Here is a 21,508-nt window from a genome sequence, read left to right on the forward strand (position 1 = left end):
CTTAACCAGCTGCAGCGGTGGAACAGCCTCGGTTAAGCTATATCAAAAGTCTATGTACAATAATAAACCTATGTTGATGGGAAGTAATTTTAATACTACAACAAGGTTACAAAATAGGTATCTTCATTATATTTGATGAATCATGAAAATATGAACTTTAGATCAATATTTTAAATTTATATTTAGTTAGATCATTATTTGTAAATTTAAGTATAGAAGTCACTCTTAAGTGACCATTTAAGGTCAGCATTTAATACAGTTCGATCAAATGGTTAAAAAAATAAAAATCTATGCATTATTTAGTAATTTTATTTTATTATCCTACTGATATATATACACATCCATCTACAAATGATACAATGAAACAAATTATACCATGAACACAAATTAATATTGATATTTAGATATTTATAAACTATTAATACTAAATTCAGTATGTATACAACTTATGGATTTCTTGTTCAATGCATTAACAATTTGAGTCCTCCATGACTGTATTTACTGATTACTATTTAATGCGTTCTAATAAATACATATATTCATTAAACATTATATCAAACATCAATAGGCTTGAAGCACTTATATACTTGTACATATATTGCACTAACAGACAGTTATATATAAATTAATATGTTACATTTAATAAAGGTTACACCGAGAACAACACATCGATAGGCTTATGCCCTTAGCGAATAACTATATCGAAAGAAGAGCAAATAGATATTGGGTGCAATGGAAAACGATGATGCACCAATAACGAGACGGCGTGGGAACTATTACAGCGCCGGAAACAAACGCAACCATTATTTGATTATTACGCAAAAAAAAAACGATACAAAACAAAACATCAACAACGAAACAAATAAAAAAGAAATAAACGTATACGGTGACTCCGGTAATTGGACCAATTACATCCATGGACGATGGTCGGCGGCAAAAAAAAATAGAGGAAAAAATAACACACAGAAAATTACGTGCACATATAAATGTTACGAATAATAATGATGCGACGTTTATGGCGATCCGTTAATGATTCGAATTAACGTAGTTCCGTTACGTAAGGTCCGCGCGCGGCGGATGGCGATGGGATGCACCCACATTTGGGATGTAGGATGATCCGAACCGTTTCACAATCACTTTCGCTTTCTGTGTGTCATCAAAGACAAAACAAAATACATCAAACTAGAATGAAATGCGCGATTTGGTAACTCTTCTTCCTCTCTAGCCTCCTTATGAAATGAATCACACATATTTTTCCAGTTATTTTTTTAAATTAATTACATTCACACGTTCTGTGGCATACGATGTATGTGGATTTATAGGTCATATGTTATAAATTAATAATTACAATACTTACATTACGTACATATATATAAATATATCTTGGAATGATGTTTAATGTTTTGTTTCTTTAACGGGAGCTGTGGGTAGCTTTTTTATAAGTTGTAATCTCGGTCGGGTAGAATTTGAAGGAGTTGAGTGAGCGCTGCGCCTAGTTGCAGTTGCAGTTGCTGTAGTTGTAGCAAGGGCCGCGCGAATTTGCGCAGCTTGTTGGAGACGCGCGTGGCGTTTTTCGAGGTTCCGCAAAATATTTTGAGTGTGTAACGTGTGTTGGGTGTGGGTCTGTCAGGAATTGAAATCTTGATCGGGTAGTATTGGTAAGATGTAGGTGGACGCTGCGTCTATTGGAAGTGGTACCTGGAATGGTTGAGCGGTTTTGCGCGGCTTGTAAGAATCGTATACGCCGAAGTTTTGAGATTCCTTCACTATTGTATGTGTGAATTGGGGAATTGCAGTGGGTTGCTCAGCAGTTGTAGTCTTTGTCGGGTAGATTCGAATAGTTGCAGATGGGCGCTGAGCCCGTTGATAGAGGACGCGACTAGGGTCCGGAGGAAGTTCGCGACCTGCTGGAATAGGAGATATAGTTGTATCCGCTGTATATTGATATGGTATAGTTATGGGAATAGAAGGTTTTATAAGTTGTAGCCTTGGTCGAGTAGTTTCGGTAATACGTAGCTGATTGTTGCGTCCGATGGTAGCTGTACTGGTGATAGTAGCGCGCGTTTGCGCGGGTTGTATGGTCCGAGGTTGTCGCTGTATGGAAGTCCGTTGAATATTGTGCAAGGGTAATGGGGGTTGGAGCGTTTGTCAGAAAGTGTAGTCTTGATCGGGTGGAGTCGGGAAGGTGTAGGTTGGTCCAGCATCGGTTGGTAAAGGTACAGGCAAGGGGCGCGCGGGTTTACGCGGCCTGTAGGATCCGCGCGTGCCATTGTTCGGGGGTCCGCTAGGCTTTAGTCGGGGTCTGCCGGGACCGCGGCGGGTCGTTGCGTTCCGGGTATATCCCGATGAGGCCGTTGAACTTCCGGCTTTCGGGGTGGCGACCGGCGATTCATAGGGTACGTAAGGCGCCGTCGAAGGGCCCGGCTCGCTGGGATCTGAAACATCGACTACTAGGGTGGGTAAAGGAATTAAATTGGAACATGTCTCGTACCATTCGAGGAGGAGGTTGTGCATTGCGCTGGATTGACAACAGTCGTGAAACGGCCAAGGGCAGAGACGCGGCGCGAACCGCGCGGCCGCCCCCGCTTCGTCGACCCCCTCGCCGGATTGCGAACCTTAATCCCCTGCGGATAAGCGTTGAATATTTCTGTAATGTGAGAAGGGAAAAAAATTGGGCATTAACGACTAAAGCCTGTGATGCATGCAAATTACTGTTACTCGTGTCCCAGGTATCGATGTCCAGGACGCTCGCATCGGTAAGATCATCGGATGTGGTTTGAACGTCAGCCGAATTTTCGCTGTGTGGTGGGCTGCTCAGGACACTGTCGGCGCATATCCATTGTTCCTCGTTGCCGCTTTCCTGAGTCGGCTCCGTCTTGGTCTTCTTCGATTCCACGACTACGGTGGTGGTGGCAACCTGTGCATTCTAATGTTACTTATTTAATATGCATAGAACGACAATCGGCTACAACTATAAATACCTTGAAGGTGGCCGCATATTTTCGCTTCCGATCCAGTTCCCGCATGTCTTCTATGTGTTTCCTCTCCTCAGCCCGCTGACGATCTGCAAGCACACAAAAAGAAAAAATAGAGCAAAAATAATTTTCAGAGACAACCCCCCATGGTTCACTTACACTTCAGCTCGATTTCCTCGTCGTCGAGCAACAGAGACACTACTTCCTTGGGTTTCAGCGTTTCCGGTTTAAAGTTTCCTCCGCTTATAACCAGATTCTGGATCTGAAACAAACAAACGCAACGTTCAAAACCCTCCCTGCTATTGTCATAAATATCAACACTTACCTCGCTCTTTTCGCGGGCTCTTTGCAGTATCCGCTCTTCGATCGAACCCTTACAGATCAACCGATAAACGGTCACTTGTTTCGTCTGCCCTAACCTATGAGCCCTGTCCATAGCCTGCTGATCAACTGTTGGATTCCAATCACTGTCGTAGAAAATAACCTAAAAAGAATTATTCATCCTCATTATATAGACAGTATAAATCACCTATTTTGTACAGAACATATAATAGCTCTAATTTAATGAAATGAAATAAATTAATTCCAATTTAAAAAAAATATATTTTTACTTAATTTTTAAAATTAAATAAGTAAAATTACTTCAATAAATATTAAAGAACCAATTATTATATTTGATTTAATTAAACGGTTTAAAATTCAAAATAAAAAAATGTGATTTTATATAGGGATTAAAAATCTTAAGTTGGTTGGTTAATGCAGTATGGTAGATTTGGAGTAATAGTAATTTAAAGCAAGTTTGTTTGTGCCATAAGATTTGCGTCGGATTGCGAGGGGTTCAATGATCTGAGTCTATATAGGAGAGCTTCAAGTGTCCTGCCAAGCGGAATTTAAGGAGTAATTAGTTATTGGGTTAGGCCTGTTCCGTTGATGTCGATATATTTGCAAAGTGCAGGGTGGCAAGGCATTACGCGCTATCTTGGCACAGTCGAATTGCTCCTTCCGGTTCATCAAACTGGAATAGATAATCCTGACGGCGTCTCTTAATCGCGTAAAATGGGATTGTGAGAAAGAATGGGTGTAGGGAGGAAGCGGAGGGAAAGCAATTTGGGCCCGGGATTTGGAAGAGATTCTGCGATTTTATTTATCCTCTTTGTTGCCTCCTTTTACATCTTCCTCCCATTCCATGGGCCCCGGGGTTCGGGGTAGCAATCCGTTCGTTCTCGCTCGGTCCGCCGCATTTTTGCGTTCCGCCTCCATTCTTTTCTTTATTTCGGGTGGCGGATTAAAAAGGGAAGAACAAAGTAAATTAATTTGTGCGCGCATTCCCGCCGCCCGGAATCCTGGCGATCCCTTTTTACACAAACGCCGTCCCAGCATTCTGAACTTATTGTTCATTTGCCAAAAAATGTCGCGACAAATTATTTGATCCGGGGTCCGCAGGTAGACCGGGCAAATAACGAAACGAAAACAACAAACGAAAGACATACACGCAGAAGCAAGAATAATTCGTAGGTGTTGTTGTTGTTTTTCGATTTATCTATGAAGGACCGGTGGAGGGTTTCGTTGTCGTGGGTGGCGTATAAGGGTGTTTCGTTACCGGCACCGCAGCCGCGAGCATCTAGATAGCGCGCGCTAGTTACGTAATAAACGCGTAATTACGAGGGAAAACACGAGCTGAAAAATGCACGTGTCCAAGTATCCTGTAACAGATGCATTCGAGCAACCACTTAGTGCCGAGATTCAACTCGAATAATGAACCGGATATAATGAGTAGTTCCGAAGCCACTTCCTGCCCGCGTTCCGGAGCACGTGTTGTCGAGGATCGTGTATCTATTATACCGGCTAATCCACCCCCGACGAACAATCGCCTGAAAAGCGTTTCAGGGCTACTTTTCTCTCTCTCTTCCTCTTGCGTTCGTTCTTTCTTTCCTTTTTTTTTGGCGTATTGTTTTCATTTTTTCCATTCTTGAATGGCGCAGGGGAACGGAAGAAAGGAGGGACATCGATGGCATTTAAGCGAAATCACGGCGCGGCCAATGGTAACATCGAAAAATGCATATTTCCGAGGGTCATATATTCCGGCGCAGGATGGAGGGTACCAACAGACATTCGGGTACTGGTCATCAGGAATGCGTAGAATTCGCTGAGAACTGGCCGCTTCGATTCTCCCAGAGTGTTTTTAGGCATACGTGGACAGCGGGCCCGTTAACATTAGGCACATGTTTTAAATATTACACGTCATTTGCCTTTATTCCCAAACACTATCTGTTGTTTTCTTCGTCTCCGTCTTCTTCATTTCGGTTTCTTCTTTTCATTCGCTTATTTATTTCTGATTCCTTTCTTTCCGCCGCATCATCCAAGATGAGACCCCTTCCTTTCCAATCGCATAACAGGCCGACTTGCGTAACGTCATTTGCATATTCGGTTGATCCACCGTTTACCATTTACTCATTGCACAAACACGCGTTCTACACATTATTGTCATAATATTCAAGACGTCCACTTATACATACACTATTTTTTTTATTATTTCGGGAAGGACACGGACCACACAAGGTCATACGTTTTGTATGTGACTGAAAAGTTTAATCACAAAACGATCGCGTTTCAATTTTCCCATAGCCCCGACTCCGTGCATGTGTAATACATATATTATACAGAAGGAATTAAGTACGGCTATATAGTTGGATAATACAAGAAAAAAAAACGAAAGTCGTAGATCACTTTTACTCGCTTCAAGCTCCAAGCACTAGATAATATAGAAATATATCAACATATCATCCAATATTGCCAATAAGACTATTTGTATTATATAAATAAAAACTAAATAACTAATATTTTTAAAAAAAGCTTATTACAACACTAGACCAAATTCATATAAAAATATCAGAACATTTCATATACTTACTAGCAATTTTCGATGTTTATAAAGGATGTCCCATAATTAACGCAAAATTTGAATTAAATAGAAAACACAGTTTTTAGTGATTGTGATAAAAACTGTGTTTTCTATTTAATTCGAATCTTGCGTAAATTTTGGGACACCCTTTATAATTAAACGTACATTAGACGTTTAATGAAAAAAATAATAATTTCTTATAATTATCCAAATTATATCGATAGTAGTCATTATCAAAGTAGATGTAATATGTTTAATAGTTAATAACTTTAATTATAGAATCTGTAACTTTGATTAAATCGAATTTTAAATATTCCGTCCAAAAATATGTCTATATATAATCATATCTAATAAATTAAAACATAATTAGTATGATTTAAATAAAAAAGTACATTTTCTGTACTTTGTTTCATTTTACTTTTTTTTGCATCAATATACAAATTATGTATATTATTTAATATATCAATATTAAAAATATGTTTTCTTGGACTAAATTATGTTTTGTTGTCTTTATAGATTTAATGAAATGCATTTCAAAGATTAATTAAATGTAATAAAATATGAGCTTTAAAATCTATAATACAATAGTACCAAGCTTGGTAATGGTCAATAAATTTACTTCTGTTTGTTCAAGTATATCTTAAAATACATGGAAAAGTGCAGTCAAACGAGAAATTGCATTTATTCTTTCTTTTTTCATAGATTGCAGGTCAGTCATCCGAATTATTCGGAGGTAGACATATTTACTACGTATTTTCAATAGCTGTATGTTTTAACTATTATTACTGATAAATTACTGAAATTACAATATTACATTACTATGCGTGTTAACAGAATGGAATGATGCGTCCACATTATTTCGAATTGACGATTGACCACATTTTGCTGAATTATGTAAATGAATATATACTGAATGTATTTCTATTATTTTTGTATATAATAAATTATATCTATTGATATATAAAGTTGCAAGCTCACGCACTTACCTTTACTAATTAATTCATCGTTAAATTATGTTGAAAATTATTATACTTACAGTATCGGCGGCTGTCAGGTTGATACCCAACCCCCCAGCTCTTGTAGATAAAAGAAAAACGAAGATATCAGTCCTGGCCTGGAAATCGGCGACCATGTCTCGTCTCTCAGAGATCTTCGAGGAGCCATCTAATCGCATGTACTTATGATGCCTGTGCCACATATATTCCTGAAATCAAACAAAAAGCAAAGTTACCACCGACGCCTTAGTGGTTATAATCAGAGAGTTTAATTACTTCAAGCAGATCGATCATCTTCGTCATCTGCGAATAAATCAATACGCGATGGCCTTCCTCCTTGAGTTTCTTCAGAAGTCCGTCCAGTACGAACAGCTTCCCGGAATCTGTAACCAGCGTCTCCTTATCTGAAAAACCAATTTCATCGTTAGTTTCCCTTTGTTTTTTTTTCATATTTCATTTTAAACCAACCGGGAATTGTTATATTCGACCATCCATTCGGAGGTGTGATCACGTCAATCGGGCCAGACGGCACCACGGGATGCAGATACTTGTTCCTTTTGACAAACATCTCTTTGCCCGTTGATTGGCTCCATTTATGATTGAGGGACGTCCATGACCAATCTTCTATGTGCCTCGTGAAATCATACGCCGCCCTCCTGGAGCAGCAATACAGCGACGGATGTCGCGTGGATACCTTGAAATGGAAAATATTACTTGGCCGTTGGTTTTTTGGTGCAGGTCGCCGTCGTCGGTGTCCTTTCTGAAATTCACCTTTGGCATGCATGAGAACAAAAATGCGGGCATTGCGATCTGCTGGCATTTGAATTCTTGCGGTTTCCTCTTGATGTGCGGGAATTCGGGCATCGATTTTAATTTTGCTTCGGAATCCTCAGCATCGTCCTCACTGCCACGGCACCTGATATTTCTATGCTCGATGGTCTCTGGGATAGCGTACAACGAATAATCGTCGTATTTATATACTATTTTCGAAGCAGAATTGTTGAAGGTAAAGACAAAATCGCTTAGTGCTGGACTACTCAGTATAGCTGGAGTGGACATTCGCAGGGAGGTCGACAGATCCAAAATATATTTACATTTAGATTTTCGCTTAACCCACATGGATCGGTCATAATCGCGAATGCTCTGCTTGCATACGTCAAAGAAGCACCTCCATAAAGTTAACAAATCCCCCTGGAATACATTATACATGTCCTGAGGGGACATTTGCAAGGACGTGCAAAATCTGAACAAGCTACTAGGATCCTCGATCGCTTTAGCTATGTATTCTTTTGTAAATATGAAGTACTTCTGAATAACGTTCCAGTTTTCTTGTCGGACGTTGTAATCGTAGATTAAATGCGGAACCTGGTATGTTTGAGGCACGTAGAATATCGAGGACTTCGCATCTCGCCGCTCGAAGAGCTCAGGATGGTTACACACTTTTCTGAACTGCATGACTAGGTTCATCAAATTCGAAGTAAAATTTTTGTCAACGCTATGAGAATCACCACCGCCTACTGTATAATGTAAAAGATCTTCTATATGTATTTTCTGTTTAAGAGCTATGTATAGTAAGCGTTGTCTGGTGGTTAATGGGCAATAAACCATAATTTCTATCTTGTCTGACAGCTCGTTCTCCACATCCTTCTTAATTCGTCGAAGCATGAAAGGCTTCAAGATCATATGCAGTCGCGATAGATGCTCTGAAGATCATTCATTACGGAAAATGTTTGACTATGATTATATTTACTTACTTTCATCGATGCCGGTTTTGTTCTCCGCATGACTCTCGATATCTTTCGAAAACCACTCATTGAACTCCTCATGTGAATCGAAGAGTGTGGGCATTATGAAATGGAGCAAAGCCCATAGTTCAGCCATACTATTTTGTATAGGTGTTCCGCTGAGTAAAAGTCGGTTGCGACAGTTGAAACCTAATAATGTTTTCCAACGCATACTGTAAATATTTACAAGCGGAATTTAAACACCATACATACAATCTACAAATTTAATTTTAGTTATTAATTGCTCAAAATTATTAATTGCTCAGTCATCTAACGTCCAATTCGAATTCAATAATGATATAACAAGAAAAATAATCGCTTTAAGTAATATATAATGTCATCCCTTCGTGTATTTTAGTGCATTTTTTTGCACAATGTTCATTACCTGCTTGTACTTTTAATTGCTTGAGCTTCATCCAATACCATGTACTGCCACTTAAAGCGGTTGAAATATTTAACATCGGAGATAACAATTTGGTAGCTGGTGATCACGACATGGAATCCAGCATCCTTAGTATGCATACCGTCTTGGTGCCAAAACTGTCTCAAAATTTTCCGATCCTAAGAACAAGAACTTATAATGTATTCCACGAGGCTATTGCATTCTACCATACCGCAATATTTCCCCAGTATGGAACAACTTTGAAGTCTGGAACAAACTTAGCAAATTCTTGTTGCCAATTATGCAACGTCGAAGCCGGACATATCACCAGAAATGGTCCCCATAAATCTAAACAATACACGTTAAGAAATAAAATCATGTCATCTAGAGATATATCTATATTCCTACCTTGTACTTCCGCCAAGTGGCTCAGAAATGCAATGCTTTGTACAGTCTTTCCCAGACCCATTTCGTCTGCTAAAATTCCGCTAATACCTTGATCATACAAGTTCGCCAACCAGTTCATGCCCCGAAGCTGGTAGGCCTTCAATGTTCCCATAAATATTGATGGCTGGCTAAACTCCCCGTCTACAGTATCATAAACCTTAGATTCATCACAGTCCCGATGTATGTTTGCTTCTAGATCAAATTGTTTTGTCCTAGCTTTCTCATGGCGAATTGCTTCTTGGGCATTTTTGATAGCTTTTGCTTTCATAACATCACTGAAATAATTAAATGATGAGTTTAAAAACAATAATTAACATAACAGCACATTTATGAGTTACGAATTTTTATACCTGTTGTAATCATCGATACTTGCAAGTCGTGGATTTTTCTCTTCTTCTAGCTGACTTAAAATCCTGAATTCAACATCGGATTCGGCTGCGATCTTCTTAGACATAAAATGAGCGTAAAGCTCTGTCTGGGTGATCAAGAAGTTCAACTTCCTCTGCTGCCGTTTTGCTTCGACTAATTCAAAGTCAATTTTTCGTTGTTCTTCAGCTTCCTTTTCCAGTTTCCGTCGTATCTCGCGGTCGACACGTTTAGAACGCTTCCAATACGCCAAATTCTCTCTCGATAATCGCTTCATACGCCACTGCAACTCTTTGACGGTGCGAGCAGATTGTAGCTAATAAGAATAACATATTGGATTGTAAATATTGAATAATACTGTTGAGTAACACACTTACAGCTTTATTACGTAGCACTTTCTGACAAGCCATCGCCAGTTTCTTGTTCTGCAGAAGTGCCTCTTTATGTCTGTTAACTTTTGCTCTCTGTTGCTTTCCAACCTCCTTCTTAATCATATTGGAATATGACTTCTTCCTTTTCATCATCATCATGTCCTCCCATTTTCGCTTGGACTCTTCATCTTTGAACTTCTTTGTCCTTCCTTTCCTGGTTATGGTACATGGCTTAGCGGGTGGTTCCATTTTTAGTGGACTCTCATCTAAGATACCTTGTACATCAAAGTTATCCAAGTACAGATCAACATCACCTTCCTAAAATTTCCAAGGGTTAGAATTATTATTATTAACAATTATTTTACAGAACAAATCAGAGAATACTCATATACTCAATATGGCATACCTGTATCTCATGAAACATATCTGGTAATAAACTGCTTGGTTTCATTGGAGATTCATCCCTCTTTCTCTTAGTGGGCTTGGGTTGTGTGAGCTTTTTATTCTCATGGTACTTATCAAAATTTGATATCAGCCCTGCACCATAATACATATGTTGGTCTAGTACTTCAGGACTAGTATTTGTTGCAATCTTTTTCTTTTGTTTATGAAGTTTTAACAGTTTGTTTATATCTTCAGCTATTGTTGTATTGCTTTCCATTTCTTCTTCAGGATTAGACATTTCTTGCATTAGTTCGACTAACCAAGCTCTTTCCATATCCATAATATCTGAATTAACATAAGGATTTTCACCAGCATCATCATCTGTGGACAAATATATATTCAGTTATAGTATATAAACACAATCACTGTAATACTAATTACCTTTAAGAACATCATCCCAATTGGAGTCAGGGCCAAAGATTTCATCCTCTGGATCACTAGCAGTAATATTTGGATTAAAATTCCTCATGAACACATTTAAGTCTAAAGCTCGCTCTAGTCTCTGTACATGTACGGGCTTAGCGACCCCAGAGGTGGATGGTTTATCCATGTTTATTAGTTTAAAAACTATAAACAATTCTTATGATATAACCTCAAAATAGAGATAGAAATTCGCTTGTAAATTCTGTTTGCAGACATGTACGTTCTTAAAATAATCACTTATGAAAAACGTCGATATAAGAAGTTTATTCAATTGGTTGCGAACAACCGTCTTATAAAACTTTAATTTGTTTTCACATTGCTAATTACCGGAGAAATTCCAAGCAGATCAAATATAATAATATGCAGTACTGTTTTCAAAAACTGTCTGATACAAGCATCGCCCACACTTCCCCAGATGGCAGCACTATGCAGTTTTGAATAACCGATCAATAAATGGAAATAAGTTATTAATGATTGCAGATAACAGAAATAAAACGTCCTTCGATGTGTTTATTGAAGATAAATCATTTATTAGGTATTAAGAGATATAGATAATCATTGTAACAATTATAAGCATATTATGTAGATTTCTTATTAGTATTGTAAATAAATTATTACATTGGTGATTGATATAAATTATATTATATACATTTATTAATTAAGAAAAATTGATTTAAGCCTCTCGGTTTTAAACGAATGATAATATTGGTTGTCAGTCGTCTATATGAACCATATGGCCATGAACGGTAGCGGACTGGTGGTACCTTCTTCGCGAAGCGAAGTCTTCGTTATCCTCATTCAATTGTGCTGATGTAACATCAATGTTACGATGAATCGGAGTAACGACAATTTGTTCGTATTCATGGACGCGCCTTCTGTAAATGATTATGTAAATATAAAAGCTTGTTTATCTGCAAATTGAGATGAGACTTACCCGCAACATCTAAGAATAACAGTTTTAAGCCACTTAAAGAAATGGAATTCAGCGGCGAGACCCGGCTTCACAGCCGGATTGGCAGTGCCTATGTATAACCACACCAAGAATACAGCCAGAATGCTAATCAAAGCATAACCCCAATTGACCAGGAACATAATGAAGATTTTCAAGGCGGCCTGTAAAAGATGCATGAATTATAGAGCGATTCAATACTTTATACTACGAGTTCTTACGCCGAACAGCGAAAACCATCTATTGCACAGACTGGAATACCAATTCTTCGGTTTGGAATGAATGTGGGCTTTCGGTACAATCGGGGTGGCTTCATCTTTATCGTCCGGTGTACTCGGAGTTCCAGAACTCGAATCAGCCTGTGAATAAATCAATGTAGTATAATAGCTATTGTAATTGATATTATTGGTATTTATTACCCTCAGGGTCTTGTGACGGGTGCGTTCCGGGAACAAGTTGTCCAGATCGTCCGATGGAGTAGTACCTCCATTCAATGATTGCGACTGCTTCCTCGGTATAAATCTTTCCTCCCTTTGGTGTTGCAAATCGAATGTTTGCGCCAGTGTAAAGTACGAGTAGTCTATGCAAGCGTATGTTAGTAAATAAGGCATTGTTACTATTGGAGCCAACGTGTTGATCTCTCCTACTAATATAAAAGTTAAAGTCACAACGGCAACAACAGCCATCGCATATAAAGGCACTTTATTTGGACCACGCTGCAGAAAAAGATTTAATTGATTTAATTTAGGATTCGATTAGTAGATGTTGAGAATACATACACCCATTCCTAGTATTCCAATTCCAGGAATGACGTTTTCGAGTGAGATCGACTGCAATACTCTGGGTGTACCATACATGGCACCCAAGCAGCTAGACATAGAAGACACATATAAGCCAGCCAAGAGTAAAACATTGACGGCAGAGACGGTAGCTGCTATCGTGAAGTCCGTCATCAGGTAACTCCTGCTACAGGTTGCGCCCAAAAATAGCACAAATACTAAGTATAAAAAGGTGCCTGTGGTTATAGCGGAAAGTGTTCCATTCGGTATATTAATCGAAGGTGCTCTCAAATCACCGCTCATGTTAAGCCCAGCCAAGATACCAGTTATAGTGGGGAAAAACACACCGAAAACTGTGAACCAGCTGTAACCCTCTTTGTAGTCAGACCACAAATTCTCCCCAAAGTTGCCCATCAACCACCCGTTAAAACCGTTCTCTAAAATCGAACTAAGGTAATGACAAATGAAACTTACATTATGATCCAATCAATTTTTCACCTGGTTCTGCATGTGTAAAGCTGCCAACCATAAAATCCAATCCAGACAACAGCAATATTAAAAGTAAAATGAATTGCAATTTTATCACCCATTTCACACCGGCTACATTAATCACACTTAGTAGCAATACTGCAGCGCCGGCAATGGCTCTGACTGCCCATTTAGAATCACCAACACCTAATAATTCTGCAATTGACTCACCAAAACCTAATACATTTAAAGCACAACCAACAGCCTAAAAGAATTTGTTAATTATAAATTATTCTTTATTACGATTACCTTATGATTGCCATACCTGACCAAAACAATATAGAAGACCAAGAGAGCCTCCAAACCTGGATCCAAGTACATGTGCAACTAAGAAATAAACACCTCCACTTTCCATACGGCATCTCTCACAGATTCCAACAGCTGAGAGCACTGATATGAGAGCAACAAACACTGTAAATGAATCTAATTAGAACAGTTCCAATTGGATATTTGCTAATAAATACCTGTAAATAAAACAATTAGTACAGCACTTATAATTCCTGCCTGTGCTACAATCCAGCCAGACCGCAAGAATACAATGACACCAAATATGTTGATCAAACATGATGTGAATACACCATCCCAGGTGCCAAACAGAACTGGTTGTGATATGAAGAAGTTTGACTTCCACCAAGGCACATCACCCTATGATTATTATAAACACAATTACAGACATTACAGAAGCTAATATTGATACAGCACCTGCTCTTCAGCAAACAACTCATTAGCTCCAGATGCTTGATGTCCTCCAGCGCCATATGCATACTCATTGCCTAAGTCAACAAAGCCCCCTGTATTCCCTCGAGATCTGGTTGCATTCTCATTGCCTAAACCATACCTGGACCAGTCTACATTCTTATTATTTGTATTGTTTTCCATGATAATTCTACAATGAACTCCATGAAACAACAAGCGCGTATTTGATGATTACTTACCAATTGAAGTGCAAAAATTCATTAATTGTATAGGTATATATTATATATATATATTTATCACAAAAGATAAGAGATTTTTATTTTCGGATTCATTATAAGATTTTTATCTCTGAAACCCTGAGTATCACATATTATCTTACATATTTAAATAGGAAATAATCTGAATATGTGTCAGCTGTCAGAGAGATGACATCATTCATTTGCATAAATAAAGTAAAACACAGCCTATCCATCCCACTATTCTTCTTTTTCGGCTGGTCCTTGTCCACCATGACACCATTAGCACGTCATAGATATATTATTCTAGACTCTCATAGATGTCACATAAATCATTCACAATGATAAATCCCATAGATACATTCCCATAAAGTGCAATTTGCATACAATTTTACCTAACTAATTTCAATTGCAATTTAGATGAAATTGATATAAAAAAACGATGTAAAAACAAAAACAGCAATGTTGAATATTTATTGAATTACAGATGTCCCTACTAGTTTATTCACAACTTTCCTAAATAAAATATAATTTAAATTTTAAAATAACTATCAAATATTATGCAGTAATCTCGTTAATTATATTGTCTTAAACATATAATTACTAACAGTTATGCATCTACTTGATTGAATTGTTTGTTAGTGCCATCTGTTGGTCTCAATTTGATATTGGAAATAAAATCAAACTTAAATTTCATTATATTATCATTTATTCTTATTTAATTTTTACAGCATTTGATGGTAATTCAAATCAATTAACAGATATGTATAATGATGTAAAAGTAATGAAATTAAAAAAAATGATTTCACCTGTTTCAGGTAACAGGTAGATTCAGGTAGATTGCTTCTTCAATTACCATGCCAACCATCAAACGTAAACAAACCGTTTCTTAGAGCTCGAAAAATGTTCATATATTTAAGCAAAAAGGTAAATAAATAATAATTTATCCATAATTATGTGAATTAAAACAGCAACAAATATTTTAGATTGCCATACCAAACAATACAAAACTGCATTGCATTGCATGGAATGCTGAAGATGGATATATAGCTGTTGGTGGTGAGGATGGCTTACTGAAAGTCCTCAAATTGGATTCAGGTATTATAATTCATTAAAAAGTTGTAACATTAGTTTTATAATTTAATTTAAAAAATTAAGTAATAAGCTTGAGTTTTTAATTATCAATTAAAGGTAATGAAGCTGGTGCAGGACCAAATTTAAGAGGTCTTGCAGCCTCCAGTAATTTATCCATGAATCAAACACTTGAGGGTCACACAGAGAATATCAAAGTGATCACTTGGAATGAGACCCATAAGAAGCTCACAACCAGCGATCAAAACGGCGTTATTATTGTATGGATGTTATACAAAGGGGCTTGGTATGAGGAGATGATAAATAACAGGAAAAAGTCTACTGTTGTTGGAATGTGTTGGAGTTATGATGGATTAAAGATCTGTATTATATATGAAGATGGGGCTGTGATTGTTGGATCTGTGGATGGAAATAGAATTTGGGGAAAGGAACTAAAAGGCGTCCACTTATCCAGTGTGCAATGGTCTCCAGATGGAAAGCTCCTACTTTTCAGCTTGCACAATGGTCAAGTTCATTTGTATGACAATCAAGGAAACTTTGTTGTAAATTATTTGTTACTTAAAAACTATGTATATAGTTTGATTATAAACTTGCTTTAGATGCGTTTGGAAGTCCAATGTTTAGAGTCTACAGATATTGTTGCCGTTGTTGGTTTGGATTGGTATAATGGGAAGCATGGTTATATCCATGCCTTGTGCCCTTGCCTAGCAATTTGCTATGAAAATGGACGGATGCAACTCATGTATAATGAAAGCGACCCAAGTGCGTATACTTATTTATACTGAGCGACTTATTTACAAATACGCGACAATCATTGTAGGTCCGGTCATATTGGATACAGGTATGAATGCGGTGTATTGTAGCTGGAACCACAATGGAACACTAATTGCTGTAACCGGTCGACAAATTGAAGCGGATAAAGAGAGTAATGTTGTACAGTTTTACAGTCCTTATGGTGATGTACGTATATTAAACATAAGTTAAAGTTTTTCTTAAATTTAATTAAAAAATAGCATTTGCGTACTTTGAAAGTACCGGGACATTCAATATCCTGCTGCGTCTGGGAAGGAGGTTCTCTACGAGTGGCCTTAGCCGTGGATTCATTCGTATACTTCGCCAATATTCGTCCAAATTATAAATGGTGTTACTTCAAGAAAACTGTGGTTTATACATCATGTAGACCACAAAAGCCAGGAGTCTGTATAACATTTTGGGACATAACAAATAATCAAGTAATTTCAGTCCACAGTTGAAGTATTTACGGTATTTATATTTGGGTATTTAGTGTCATTCAAGGTATGTTCCTGTGCTGATAGGAATCGCTGCTTTTGGCGATCATTGCGTTTTAGTTACAAAATCCGATACGGATAATGAATTAAAAGAGCAACAATACGGTTTACTACTTTGCAACACCTTGGGAACTCCAGTTGATGGAAAATACATAGATATTGAACCTCAGTTTGTTGCCATCAATTCCACTCATGTATTCGCAGCGTCAAAAAATAATTTCTTGGTGTGGCAGTATAAAACACCGAAGTCTTACAGTTTATTAAGTAATTAATTTAACTTCCCTTCAAATGCTTTGTTTAATAAATTGAATTTAAGCTCATCGTATGAAATGTCGATTGTATCATATTGATGACAACCCTTCGGGCGCTGTGGAAGTTATCCAAGATTTGGAACAAAATGTAGAATTGCCGGTGAGCTTGCAGCCTTCCAACGATCCAATATGTTGCATTGCTGCTTCGGATAGGGCTCTGGTCATAGGTAGAGAATCTGGAAATTTGCAACACTACGCGTTACCTCATTGCGCGCTATGCAATCGCTACAAAATTGGTTCTCGTCCACACAAAATGGCAATAAACTGCAACTCGACGTGAGTTTAAACTAAATTATTATTCGCCTATGATATAATCAAATTTTCAGGCGTATTTCAATCATAGATGTGTCAGGTATAATGACGGTGCTCGATTTAACGGAGAATATAACAAGAAGTAATCCAGATTTGAATAAGATGGAGAGAAAAGACGTTTGGGCCATGTGTTGGGCTTCAGATAATCCCCAATCACTGGCGATTATGGAGAAAACTAGAATGTATATTTTCAAAGGTGTTAATCCTGAAGAGCCGATTTCTAGTTCCGGCTACATCTGCAGTTTTCAAGTATTAAATAACTTTAGTCAACGACACTGATACGCTCAATAACGATATACTATAAATTATATACATTTTAGGATTTGGAAATTGAAGCTGTGCTGTTAGATGAAGTTATGGAAAATCCGGAAAAGATGAACAGCGATCATATTTTAAAATTGGAGGTGAAGAGTTTAAGAGATACCAGGCAGTTGTTGGAGAAGGTTGGTATTAATGAGGCGGCTGAATTCATAGAAGATAATCCTCATCCGAGATTGTGGAGATTGTTGGCGGAGGCCGCATTGAAGGAGGTCAACTTGACCGTAGCAGAATCAGCCTTTATAAGGTCTCTGGACTACTGCGGTATATTATTCGTGAAGCGATTGCACGGTATTAATAACGAAACCATTCGAAAAGCTTGCATAGCCACCTACTTTAAGGAGTTCGACAAGGCGGAAAAGTTCTACATCGAATCTGATAGAAGGGACTTAGCATTAATCCTTCGACAGACACTGGGCGACTGGTTTAGGGTGATACAAATCATGAAAAACGGAGTGTCCGCTCCTGATTTAGTACTGAACGTCGCATACAATTCCACTGCTGATTATTTTGCGCACTTCAACAATTGGACAGCGGCGGTCGAGTACTATGAACTAGCGAAGAATCGCCATGAGATGATCGAGTGTTATTACCATCTAGAAGATTACAAGGCATTACAGGAGATGATCGATTCGTTACCGGAGGGAGATTCTTTGCTACAGAATATAGCGGATTTGTTCGCATCAGATGCGGTATACTCTGTAGCCATTAAGGCTCTAATTAAAGTATACAAATTTCAAACGTTATAGGTTTTTATTAATCTATATCAAATTTCAGTTGGGCAACATAAAAGCAGCAGTCGATCTGTGCATTCTGCACAATAAATGGGATCAGGCTATAGAACTTGCTACGAAATACGACCTGCCTCAAATAAACGTTTTATTCAAGAAGTATACTCTACATTTGGTCGAGCAAAATATGCTGACTAATGCAGTTGAGATCAACATGCAGGCGAAACATTTCAGCGACGCCTCAGAGCTGGCCTTAAAAGTTGGATAACTGAAAGTATTGGAAACAAATGATTAATATTTTCCTTGTTTTCAGTTCGCAGTTCAAGAGTCAAAGAGGCCAATGAAAAAACTTATTAGTGTTAAGAAACTGTTCGTATACGCTGCGCTTCTAACGGAATCGAGCGTCTCGACTGATGTGAATCTCGATTTGCAAGACAACATCTGGAAAGGCGCTGAAGCATATCACTATTTGATTCTTGCGCAAGAGAATCTGTATGCTAACAAGTTCAAAGAGGCTATGAACATAGCTTTCAAGCTACAGGAATATACTAACTACATCAATGAAACCGAGGTGTACACTTTACTTGCTTTGATTGCTAGTCAACATGAAGCTTATGGAGTCTGTTCCACAGCTTTCATCAAATTGAAATCTTTACCAGTGAGTTTGCTATATGGAAGCAATTATTTTATTTTAAATTAATCTGTTTTCTTTAGCTGACTGAAGGAGAGTTAGCAGAGTGCCAGCGATTATGTTTCGATATTTTCAGTTTGCATAAGCCTTGTGATGATCATTTGAAGAAGAGAAAGTGTCCACATTGTAATAACGCTCTTTTCGATTGGTAACATAATGCTACATACATTTATCTGTAGTTTCTGTAATATCCATGTTTTAGGAGCACCATTTGTGGAGAATGCAACTCTACATTTACTAATTGCATTGTATCTGGTGAACCTATTTTGAATCGACATCAATCCCAGTGGATTTGCAGGACTTGCCATCACGTCGCATTAGAGAAATACATTAGTTTCAGGAAATTTTGTCCTTTGTGCCATTCGGCAATTTAATTCTTGCACTTGCGTCTTTAAATTATAGATCTACAATATAGAAATGCTTCAAGGACCAATATAATGATTATACAACAAATTTACTGCATTACAAGTTTAGTGGACTTGATTTAGCTAATAATTTAGCTAAATTTATTTTATTCTCATAATTGTAATTATAGTTGTGATCCTAATAAATGTAGAGATATTTATTAGTAGATATTTGAATATATTTGTGGTTGATAGTTATTAATTAATGCATGCTCATTTATGCGCTGTTATCATAACAGGAACTATTATAACAGTGTTATATATTTAATGGTACGCAAATACAGGTAAGCCGATTATGTAAAAAAAGTGCAAGTAACGATTTCTGCTGGCTGAGTCCATTGTAAATAGATGGCGTAACCATAGAATGTCACAGTATTTACGTATTTACCCTTTCATAGTTGAAGTGTCGTGTTGTGCTGTATAAATCGGTGATCATAGGTCAATTAGGTAATAATATAACCACCGACCGGTTTATTAGAAGTGCGTACATAACGACGTGTTAGTAGGTGTTTGCATTTCACTGCATTCCTATAGTCATGGCAGAAGTAAGTATATAATAGTACAAGATTTTTAGTATCAATAACCTAATTCATAATTATTTAAGATTCAAGTATGTTCAACCAAGGGCACTACATACTGCAAAATAAAGCCAGGAAACAATTGGACTGTGCTGGATTTGAAAAATGCTATTGCTAAAGAAGCCCACATTAATGTAAACAGGCAATCAATAAGAGATGAAGTCAAGGGAAAAGATATAAGTAACAGTAGCACTTTGCCATCATGCAGCAAACTGTACTTGAAAGATTTGGGTCCACAGATCTCCTGGACTGGTGTATTTATTGCTGAATATTTTGGTCCATTAGTTGTGTATTCAATCTTTGCAATTAGACCTCAGCTTATTTATGGACATGAGGTTTCAGAAATGTCAACTGGTGCCTTCTTAGCATTGCTCTGTTGGAGTATGCATTACATTAAGAGACTGCTTGAAACCATTTTTATTCACAGGTTTTCTCATGGTACTATGCCATTGAGTAACCTGTTCAAAAACTGCAGTTACTACTGGGGATTTGCTGCATTTGTAGCATACCATGTTAACCATCCAAAGTTCACCCAACCCATTTATCCACAGATGTTTGTTGGTCTTCTGATCTTTGGTTTCAGTGAGCTTGGAAACTTAAGTATTCACATATTATTGAGGAATTTGCGTCCGGCCGGCACCACGACTCGCAAGATACCAGTACCAGATGGCAATCCTCTAACACGTTTGTTCAATTTAGTCTCATGCCCAAATTACACGTATGAGTACACGGCATGGTTAGGATTCTCGATCATGACTAGCTGTATTCCATCCTTCCTGTTCGCTTTTGCCGGAATGTTCCAAATGACCATCTGGGCTTTGGGCAAGCACAGGAACTACAAGAAGGAGTTCCCCAACTACCCCAAGCAACGCAAGGCCATCATTCCGTTCATCTTATAAAAGTTATACATTTATATTTAATGTTGTGGTAATGTGGATTTTCATTTGAAGTGTAATAATAAAGTTTTTAGTTATGTTTTTATAATATTCTTTGTATGTCTATGTAATAGAATTGTGTACAAATTTTGCGCGGGTAATAAAAGTTCTCGATTTTGTTTTACGTAATATATTTTAATTACAAAAGAAAACAAAGACAAAAATGTTCTACTCATTTGACCAAGGTCTTATATTATTCGAACATTAAGTTTTCATAACATTATGATTACCTAAAGTTGAAAATACCAGACTTAATAGAAAATCTATTAAGAAAGTTTAAATCACCTCAGTAGAATCTATTTAAAAAAAATACATAGCATATACATTAATTGAAGTATCTGCATAGGTAAATGATTCGAAGATTGTTTAGTTAATTTTTCTATGAAAAAATTCTAATTTGATGACTGATGCAATTTGTTGACCCAAAAGTTTAGAATAAGACATGCGTGTGTCGTATTCGATTCAAACCAAGATTCATATTATTAAATCGAATATATATATATGTGTGTGTTTACGCAATATGGGAGATTAGGATGCAAGCTTCATAATCTTCATTGGTGAAGAAAACTG

At 37.4% G+C, this 21,508-nt stretch overlaps 4 protein-coding genes across 8 annotated transcripts; 2 read left to right on the forward strand and 2 right to left on the reverse strand.

Moving 5' to 3' along the window:
• Positions 1-348: 348 nt before the first annotated feature.
• Positions 349-11,450, reverse strand: LOC108567088 (putative DNA helicase Ino80). Of its 4 annotated transcripts, none has more exons than XM_017927341.1 (18): positions 11,048-11,450; positions 10,629-10,987; positions 10,229-10,540; positions 9,836-10,167; positions 9,447-9,760; positions 9,271-9,386; positions 9,042-9,217; positions 8,627-8,829; positions 7,644-8,575; positions 7,341-7,566; positions 7,149-7,276; positions 6,914-7,081; positions 3,301-3,459; positions 3,135-3,237; positions 2,982-3,064; positions 2,713-2,917; positions 2,492-2,647; positions 349-2,447 (listed from the first exon to the last, which is right to left on the reverse strand). In XM_017927341.1, the coding sequence occupies exons 1-18, from the start codon at positions 11,214-11,216 to the stop codon at positions 2,149-2,151; spliced, it is 4,440 nt and encodes a 1,479-aa protein (XP_017782830.1). In that variant the 5' UTR covers positions 11,217-11,450; the 3' UTR covers positions 349-2,148. The 4 variants fall into 4 exon arrangements, with proteins under 4 accessions (XP_017782830.1, XP_017782829.1, XP_017782831.1 ...); XM_017927340.1 differs by having other exon boundaries at positions 2,719-2,926; positions 11,048-11,449; XM_017927342.1 differs by having other exon boundaries at positions 349-2,435; positions 2,713-2,926; positions 11,048-11,449.
• Positions 11,451-11,640: 190 nt separating this feature from the next.
• On the reverse strand, positions 11,641-14,320 carry LOC108567108 (solute carrier family 12 member 8). 2 transcript variants are annotated; one of them, XM_017927379.1, is made up of 10 exons: positions 14,281-14,320; positions 14,048-14,231; positions 13,810-13,990; positions 13,611-13,756; positions 13,316-13,550; positions 12,818-13,254; positions 12,458-12,754; positions 12,260-12,397; positions 12,024-12,202; positions 11,647-11,964 (listed from the first exon to the last, which is right to left on the reverse strand). In XM_017927379.1, the coding sequence occupies exons 2-10, from the start codon at positions 14,222-14,224 to the stop codon at positions 11,802-11,804; spliced, it is 1,953 nt and encodes a 650-aa protein (XP_017782868.1). In that variant the 5' UTR covers positions 14,225-14,231; positions 14,281-14,320; the 3' UTR covers positions 11,647-11,801. The 2 variants fall into 2 exon arrangements, with proteins under 2 accessions (XP_017782867.1, XP_017782868.1); XM_017927378.1 differs by having other exon boundaries at positions 11,641-11,964; positions 12,260-12,754.
• Positions 14,321-15,180: 860 nt separating this feature from the next.
• LOC108567064 (WD repeat-containing protein 35) lies at positions 15,181-19,489 on the forward strand. The gene is made up of 14 exons (XM_017927270.1): positions 15,181-15,204; positions 15,264-15,375; positions 15,469-15,911; positions 15,969-16,131; positions 16,190-16,329; positions 16,383-16,601; positions 16,655-16,922; positions 16,975-17,245; positions 17,296-17,530; positions 17,602-18,324; positions 18,377-18,589; positions 18,644-18,988; positions 19,045-19,169; positions 19,224-19,489. Exons 1-14 carry the CDS (start codon positions 15,181-15,183, stop codon positions 19,393-19,395), a joined length of 3,453 nt encoding a protein of 1,150 aa, XP_017782759.1. The 3' UTR covers positions 19,396-19,489.
• Positions 19,490-19,789: 300 nt separating this feature from the next.
• LOC108567063 (probable very-long-chain enoyl-CoA reductase art-1) lies at positions 19,790-21,062 on the forward strand. Its single transcript, XM_017927269.1, has 2 exons — positions 19,790-19,970; positions 20,030-21,062. The coding sequence occupies exons 1-2, from the start codon at positions 19,962-19,964 to the stop codon at positions 20,900-20,902; spliced, it is 882 nt and encodes a 293-aa protein (XP_017782758.1). The 5' UTR covers positions 19,790-19,961; the 3' UTR covers positions 20,903-21,062.
• Positions 21,063-21,508: the final 446 nt, after the last annotated feature.

The sequence above is a fragment of the Nicrophorus vespilloides genome, unplaced genomic scaffold (assembly GCF_001412225.1).
Source record: "Nicrophorus vespilloides isolate i.1.1-1 unplaced genomic scaffold, Nicve_v1.0, whole genome shotgun sequence".
NCBI classification, from domain to species: Eukaryota; Metazoa; Arthropoda; class Insecta; order Coleoptera; family Silphidae; genus Nicrophorus; species Nicrophorus vespilloides.